Below are 9,004 nucleotides of genomic sequence, written 5' to 3' on the forward strand. Positions count from 1 at the left end.
GTACCTAATAATTAAAAGATTTAAATAAAGCAATTTTAAAATTGCCATTTCAATTTAACGTTCTTTTATCTTAGTTAATAAAAATTTTGTCTTTGTTATGGTTAATTTCTTCTAGGATATTGATGCTTACATTCTGTACCAATGTGCAGTTTTAAATTCATAGAAAGTATTAACAAATTGTTGAAACATTTTTATCATTATTTTAAACAGTAGGTAATAAAAAATGATATCTGGCGGTGTTTTATAAATTTACTGAATAAAATTAAAAATGAAATAATTTATTACTTAATAATATATTTGCAAGCGTATTGTGATACAATAGACAAGTTTTGTTAAAATCTATTTTAATTAAATATTTTTAACCCTTATTAAAATTCATGTTGCATTTACATATATAACATTTTCAATGTAAATATTAAGGTATAACCCCAGTACAAAGCTGCGTAATAATCTCCGGTAAACATAAGTATAGTATAGATAGGAAGAAAGTCCGAGTGTAAAACGGTAGGGGAGACGAAGTGATCGGCATCGTCCGAGAAAATCGATGACGACACTCCCCATAGTTTGCATGACCGTCCACCGGCCACAGAATACACATCTCAGCTTTCAGCTTAAAAAACCGATTTTAAATTATTCCTATTTCGGCACTTTAAATGTTTAAAGGAACATACCGACCTAGAATTGCAATTTCCATTCAACTATTGCTTTAGGGAGATTATCACTACATAGTATAAAACAAAGTCGCTTTCTCTGTCCCTATGTCCCTATGTATGCTTAAATCTTTGAAACTACGCAACGGATTTTGATGCGGTTTTTTTAATAGATAGAGTGATTCAAGAGGAAGGTTTTAGTACCTATATAATTTATTATGTTTTAGACAAAGCGGGCGAAGCCGCGTGCGGAAAGCTAGTTATTAATAAAAGGACAAAAAAATTTAAATGAACTGATTTTTTTTAAAATTGGTGTTTATTCTAAAGTTTTTATAAGTTTAGTTAGTTGTACAGAACTAATATTGATTATTAAAAATTAAGTTACTTACTTGTTAAATAAACCCTTTTATTATTGTTATGTAATTAAATTTTGTAGTTAAAAAAATTTAATTTAACTTAAAATTATTTTAATGTATGTGGTTTTACCTTATATTTCATTTGGTCAATGACACTGCATAGTGCATGTAGGTACTGTAGATGTTTACTTAAAATAATCAACGTCGGCGTTATAAGTAGGTACTTATATGTAATAGCAGGATACGAACTTTAAATTCATATAGCCTGTTTTGCATCAACCTTCAAATCAACAATTTATTCAAAACAATATTTACATAAACTTTGCATCATAATTGCTATGTTCAATTACTTTTAAAATAATATCATTAAATTTTTGAACTATTAAAACTACTTCCTTGGAGCCTTGGAAAAAAAACGAGATTTAAAATTTAGAAAATTTAGTCGCAGGTTCTGGCAGCCCGCATTATAAGGGTGGGTGCTATTGCTGTCCCACTCGGACGCAGCTTCACCGGACATTTCGACCGGGCATTTCAATTTTGAGAAAGAGTAGGACCGGTCCGTTCCCCGCACCCCCGCCCTCCCCCACGCAGCTCTCTCGCTTCCGCCAAGGACGAACAAAAGGACGAAGAAGCGATAACTTCATCACGGCGCGCGGCGTGCCGTTCTCGCTCACACTCGCGTCTCGGTGGGGGACGACGTTGCGAATTGTTATTGAAGTCATGCCCCCGAAGGCGACTTCGGGAAGGCTGTCAGTTGCTAGTAAACGTTCATAGCGTCCGTACCCGGCGGCTGACCCGTCGTGTTCGCGCTTTACTACAAACTATATAACACGTCGCGATTTTGTTAATAAATAAGTGCCAAGATATTCAATTAACATTCACTGTGATTACAAAGTAACGATAAAAGTTTACAATTTAGTTTCGTTAATTAACTACGATGAACATTGATTTCGGAACTTTAAAAACTATAATATTTGTGTAAAACATTGAATTAAAATTTGTGCACTCGGACAGTTGAGCGGAGTTTAGTGTTGTTTACGAATACAGCGGCAGTGTTTACAGCGCGCACGTGGCCCGACGCCCGCCCGCGCGCGATGCCGCGAAAAACTTTCTTTGAAAACATTACTGTGGCATAAGTTGGACCGCGAGGGAGACGCCGCGAATGCGACCATGACTTTAACCTGTAGCGCTTGATTTGTGTAGCAACGACTACATGTGCGTGGAAGAACAGAGTGCCGTTTTTTATTTTATTTTTTTCTTTGGAGGAGGCGGTGCTCTCCTTTGGATTAATGATTTAAATGGCTAACAGCAACACCGTGTCGTCGACTTTACCGTCGAGGGATTATCATTGTAAGGTGTGCGATCTTTATTTGGACACTGTTGATTCTTTAGAAGTGCATTTACAATATCACAAAGAAAATTTATATGTGAAGTGGGGTACACAAAATTCACAAAATGATACTGAAAATAACAACGGCACGAAAATAAAAAACGAAACAACTGTGTCAGCCCCAGCAGACTCCAGTGACAACATGATTACAAAACCTAGTCCTGAATTTCAACAACGTGCTACGCCGGAGACGTCCACGCAATTTCCTCACCCAGCCACACCGCAGAGCTACCACAGTGCACCATCACCATATCAGAATCCAGATCAAACCACCTTCTCACCTGGAGCACAATATGGTAATAATTATTCTCATTCAAACTTCTCTCAGAATCAACATTCAGAACAAATTAACTGGGATCAATCTCAATATAATCAAGACTATCATAAATCAAATCGCTTCCACCCTTATAATTTACAAGATCGAGTATCACAAGTATCTTCCTCTAGCCCTTTATATGGCCAGCCATTAAATCAACCTACACCCTCACCATCTCCAAATCAGTGTGACAAATGTGGCTTTGTATGTGACTCTGCTGTCCAACTCAATGAGCATTGCAACTCAGCTCACGCAGGATCAAGCTCGACTCCTACGGCAGCAGCAATGCCGTTCCAACAATTTGCTAGTAAACAATTTAATAGCTCTGGTTATCAAAACGAAAACGTCAAAGTAAAAGAAGAGCATGAAGAGTCTTCAGACATATTGGATTTAGATTCACAAAAGGTGGTATACCAAGGTAACGAAGGCGAGCCACAAAACAATCAATATGAAGAAACACAACCACAAGGAAGAGAAGTAAATACACGAACGGTCCCGATGATGCCGTGGGAAACGCAAAAATTATACAACAACCCACAAATAAATGGAGATGTATCTCTATTTAAGGAGCAAAAAATGTTTCAAGAACAAAAACCATACCCGTCAGATGTAAAAATGTTTCACCCTGAACAGAAATTTGCATACACACAAGATAAGTTCCTGCCAGTACATCACGATCAAAAACAATTTATGCACGTTGAACAAAAAATATATTCCGGAGTGCAAATGCCACCGCTGTCTGAATACGCAGGACCCGTAGCGTCATCCAATTCCGACATGAAACCGCCGTACCGGCCTTATGATTCACCGAACGCACCGCAGATAACAAGTACACAACCTGCTAATCCTACATCATCTGCATTACCGTCAATCGGAGGAAAGGGAGCAAATTGGAAATCAAATGAAGCGAGAAGACCAAAAACATACAACTGTACAGCTTGTAACAAATGGTTTACAAGTTCAGGGCATCTTAAAAGGCATTACAATACAACCTTACACAAAAATGCTGTACGATCATCAGGTCAGCCAGATCCAGCTACAATGCCAATTTCGAGTCATCATCATCCCACGAGGGAGTCTCTTCAAGCTCGTGCGCAACAGCAAAGCGCAGACTCCAACACGCAGAGTCCTGTGCCCTCAGACGACAGCCGGGGCGTCGACGACGGAGCACTGCAATCACCCTACGCATCGCAAAGTTTTGATCGCTCGCATCGGGTCGCCGCGATGCAGTCCAAGCCGCCATACACGCATCTTCAACAGGGTAACTTAGATAATAATTTCAGTAATAATCCTTTAGTAAACCATCCTTTACAACATCAAGTAGGTTCTCATCCTATAAATATAGGTAGTCAACCGCCAGGGATAGGTAATCCGAGTGACAGCCAAGGGTCCAAAGGTGCATCAATATCTTCTAGTGCGAATCCCCCAAACGGGGAAGCAGGTCCCTCTGTTTCTCAAAATCACCATATGAGGGGCCTGCTATCAGTGTCAACCAGCAATATTTCAACTCCAGCTCTAACCCAGAGTACTCCAGCGCTTACGTCGCACACCCTGCCGCCGTTCAGTCATTTGGGTGTCAACCCATACAGTCCGAGGTCTACGGATCCTTTGGGGCCTTCGGTACCGGACCCCACGCACACCCCATTATATTTGGGTCAGAATTTTCAGCAGACTATAGCACCGAGTTACCCAAACGGGATGGCCCCCCACGTTATGGATATGGCTATCAACAATCTGCCTATAGCCAATCCGGCTACTTTTGGTGAATCAACACCAGAAGAAGTCGAAGTTATGGAACAAGAAACGTCTATTCAGCCTGCCAGTGGACGCTTGCCTAGCTTTTCGCAGCTCCAAACGCAGAGCTTCAGCGTTTATGTTTCTAACTATGTCACATCACCTAACGTGGGGGGTCAAGTTATTACCGACGAGTCTACCGCCGGTTACATAATCGTTGATCCTGTCCATTCTTCTCCTCAATACAACAGTATTGATATAAATGGACAAGATATTGATTATGAATATAGTTATTTCCCCAAACCTATTAAAGACAGCGTTACTAATTATAATACCGATAACATAAAGGTTTATCCGTATGGTTACGCTGTAGGGGGTAAAACTATTAAAAGGGAAGATGACGTATTACGAAGTGACTCTAGTGAACTTCAAATTCTAAAAATTGAAGATATTATGGATTATGCAAACAAAGAAAATTATGGTGCACAAATGAAATCACCTGCTAGTCCAGAGAGCGCTAAAGCTGAAAATGAAAGCCATGGCTCTCCTTCTATATCATCAACGGTACCAAGTACACCGTTGACTGAAAGAAATCAATTGAAAAAGAGTGTACCTACCACCGTTCATAAATGTTTTGAATGCGATAAATTATTTAATAAAGCGTGTTATCTCACGCAACACAATAAAACTTTTCACTCAGGAGCTAAGCCTTTTAAGTGTGATCGATGCGGTAAGCGCTTCTCTGACGATGTTTCATACGAAGGTCACTATTTGAAGCATGCTCACAACAAGCCATTCAAATGCCACGAATGCCCGAAATCGTTCAATCACAAAACAGATTTGCGTCGTCACATGTGCTTGCACTCGGGCTGCAAACCATTTGCATGCGATCACTGCGGCAAAGGCTTTATACGAAAAGATCACATGATAAAACATTTCGATACTCACATCAAAAAGAATTTGCGTTCATCGTCCTCTTCATCCTCAGTTTCTTCGACATCATCCCCGACTTCGTGAACACGCTATTGAAATCGATGATAAAAAATATAAAAGTTATGCGTATCGTATACACATATCATAACTAGATGGCAATACTAAGTAAAACATTATTTGATTATATTCATATATGTATGTAGTTTAGGACGTTGAAGCTCGATGTTTTGTTATATATCTGTTATGTCCTTATAGAGAAGCCGGGAGCCGATTCCGACGCACGCGTTCATTCCGTCAGTTTTATTTTTTATTGTTCATTCAATCTAACCTTGTCTTCGGTGCAAGGTGACTTTACATGTCTGGTTGTCTGGGCGCTAAACAAAACATATAATTACATGACGTTGGAGTAATATTCCGCAATATTTTAGACCGATCCATATCACTTTACATATGAAAATTTATATAGTATTAAATAATAATTAGTTGTATATGAACCACTTTATTCAATATGTTAGGTCATTCCAGTGACTATCTTTTTAATGTTAATTACATATCCTTTTACTCTAAATGTTTTATTTTAGTTACAATTATATGTTTGCCTTTGATTGTTGATGTTGATAGAATTATGCGTGTAATCTGAGAGTTCATAGAGTATTTTTTTGTGTGTAAATATATTACAAGATAAAGATAATAATATCATTAATTGTACCACTATAATTCTAGTTTTGGGGCTGGATAAAGGACGTTTGACAAGATAAAATATTTGGATAGTTTTGAAAGATTATTTGCAAATAAAAATATACCTATTATTCAAATAATTCGGCAATGAATTGCTAAAAATTGTGTATTTGCATCATATCACCTGTTCACACGTAAGTTTATTGCGTGGACGAGACGCACGTCTTTAGTGAATTTATCGAGAGTGAGTAGTTATTGCTACTAATGAGTGGATTTCTGTAACGATTGTACCTATTAATTGAATATGATGTACAGTGGCCGAATGTGCGTAACATCACTCCTTAGCCAACTTCTACAGATATTAATTTATATTCGTGGTAATAATTATTGTTTGTTGTATTTTCCGGTGCTTCCTATTATTTTATCTGTTGAAATTTGTTTTAATGTTAGGCTAGTTAGCTACTTTGAAATTTCTGATTCTTTTGGGAATTGAAAAGTATTTATGCCACTATTTAGTTACCAATATGTTATTTGAACGAATTTAGTTTATACATTCCTGTTTCGTTAGTGTAGGAAAGTTGTCTTCCTGAACGTTGCCAAATTAATTCCGCCAACTGTCTGTTGCGAAGCGATTTAACTTTTAATTAGCCTAATGATAATGAAATTCTCTAGCAATAATTTAATATAATAATGTAAATGTTTTCTTTTTGTATAGTAATAAATAAAATATTTCGAATATTGAGTACGTGTAGAGAGCGGTATGGGAGACATACACATTTTGTATATAATATACGAAAGGATAATACAATAATACACAGTATGTATTACACAAAACAAACATTTCAAGGCCCCTTGGCACAGGCGTTACAAAATATTCGTCTTGTTATTTATTCACATTTAATTCAAATGGTTGTGATCTGGAGTGTTCCCGAGTTTTTTTCCAATGGATATAGTCCCATTTCTTTTTCGTTGTTGAATAATCATATCTAACACAATGCAGCGATCAACTAATATTATGTATATTTATTACAAATAAATATTTTAAAGAGCTATATATGTATGTCCTCAAATATTTTATTTTGCCAGTAAATATATAATAACCAGTAGAATATTTTGTTTCGCTTTCTCGTGGATGGAAACCCTATGATTGTCTATTTACCATACTGATTATTCGTTTACTATGGAGTCATTGTGCAATATGAACATTGTATTGACTTAATTTTGATAATGTTTGTATTTGAATGTTGATTATATTTCAGAAATATTTTTATACAAATAGAATTACACATGTCTACCTCATCAGCGACTATATTTTATCATATCAAAAAGATAATAAAGTATATACACGTCTATTTCAATGAAGTTTATAATAATATTAAATATATTTAATATAAAAATACTGCCAGTTTGACTTGATCGTTGATGATTCTTACTGTAATTATTGTAGTTCGTCAGTCAATTTAATAGAAAAAGATATACAATACCTCACATTAATTTTGGTTAAATATTTTGAATTAATTACAAAATAGACTGTTGAACTATAAGTACAAAATAAATGTAATAAACGAGTTGACTGACGAACCATTTGGTAAAATTTATTACATTATTATACAGTGTTTACATTTAATTAAATATGGATGCAAAAATAAACTTAAGATCTATACTATTAGGAACTATTTGTGTAACATATTTTCATTATAGCAATAACGTAATAGTAAAACATTAAAGAGTATGAAACTTAACTACCTCAAGTAACGAGTAATAGGGTTAGAATGTGTTGTGAGGGCGCGGACCTCAGGCTCGAGGCTGTCGCCGAACTAACCGAATACCTCGTCTTGCCTTCCACATTTTATTTAAAGATATATATGTCCTTTATTTACACTGACAAGCCTGGAGTTGCGCGGTCCGACGCCCGTCTTCTAATATATTTTAGCGGACATTTGTCTCCTCACACTGTTTAAAGCACACACTAGTAGTATTTAGATATTAACTAATGTAAATACAAAATCTACGATAAATTTTGTTATTTATCATATTCAATTATATTCATCGATAGACTTATTTTAATAAGTTTTACGTAATACAAGTTAATATTAATTATAAGATTTGAGACACTGTAACCAGTGATTTTGTTTGTGTATGATATTATGTTAATTTAATTATTGTCAGTTACCATACGATTTCTGTTACATTCAGTTGAGTAAAATCGGAACAGTTTAAATATGATAAGATGTTGTTTTTTTTACAAGATTGTTCCCCTTTCAGTGAAACTTTATGGCAGACAACATTGGCTTGCATAAGTTGAATTTTTATTATTTGTTTATTATAAGCTTAGTGCGAAATCACATCGTTGCTAACTTCACTCAAGTGATTTTCTTGCTTTAACAGGTATCACTTGATATTGTGTGTGTTTTTGACATCTAAACTAAACCTCGGAAATCACATGGGTAAAGCTAGATAGACTTAGAATAAGGTTTCTCATAGATTACTTATACATAGGCTTAGGTGACAGGTCTGTACATCGCTCAAGCGAACGATTTTTCCATATAATATGCTTTGCGTTGATATGTTTGTGGAGAAAATTAACAAAGGGTGCGTGATACATTTGTAAGATTAGCGTAAAAATCTCTAACATTACAAATGTTCCTAGATTAGTTCTCTCATAAAGCAAAGGGAGTATTAGTCTAGCAGCGCTCACTTTGTTACAAACGAAAGAAAATAATATGCCGTTTTAATGTATTTTATTATTATATGCAATATATGTATTTTATTTTTTTATATTTTTACACAAACATGTCAATTGATATGTGAACTGCTCAGCGATTTTTAATATTTTGTGTTTTATGTTACCAGTGACTAAAATGCCAGATTTGAAATTCCTATGTCATTCCTTACTTTATACCATTTTAAAAGTCTTGGCATTTTATGTCCTTATTGATGTTTATTG

At 35.7% G+C, this 9,004-nt stretch overlaps 1 protein-coding gene across 1 annotated transcript; it reads left to right on the forward strand.

The window, feature by feature from the left end:
• Positions 1–1,713: 1,713 nt before the first annotated feature.
• Positions 1,714–7,106, forward strand: zld (zinc finger protein zelda). The gene has a single exon (XM_089715155.1). The coding sequence runs from the start codon at positions 2,305–2,307 to the stop codon at positions 5,461–5,463; it is 3,159 nt and encodes a 1,052-aa protein (XP_089571281.1). The 5' UTR covers positions 1,714–2,304; the 3' UTR covers positions 5,464–7,106.
• Positions 7,107–9,004: the final 1,898 nt, after the last annotated feature.

The sequence above is a fragment of the Colias philodice genome, chromosome 1, assembly GCF_061535455.1.
Source record: "Colias philodice isolate Cphi_HAF_F1 chromosome 1, ilColPhil1 Martin Lab GWU primary, whole genome shotgun sequence".
NCBI classification, from domain to species: domain Eukaryota; kingdom Metazoa; phylum Arthropoda; class Insecta; order Lepidoptera; family Pieridae; genus Colias; species Colias philodice.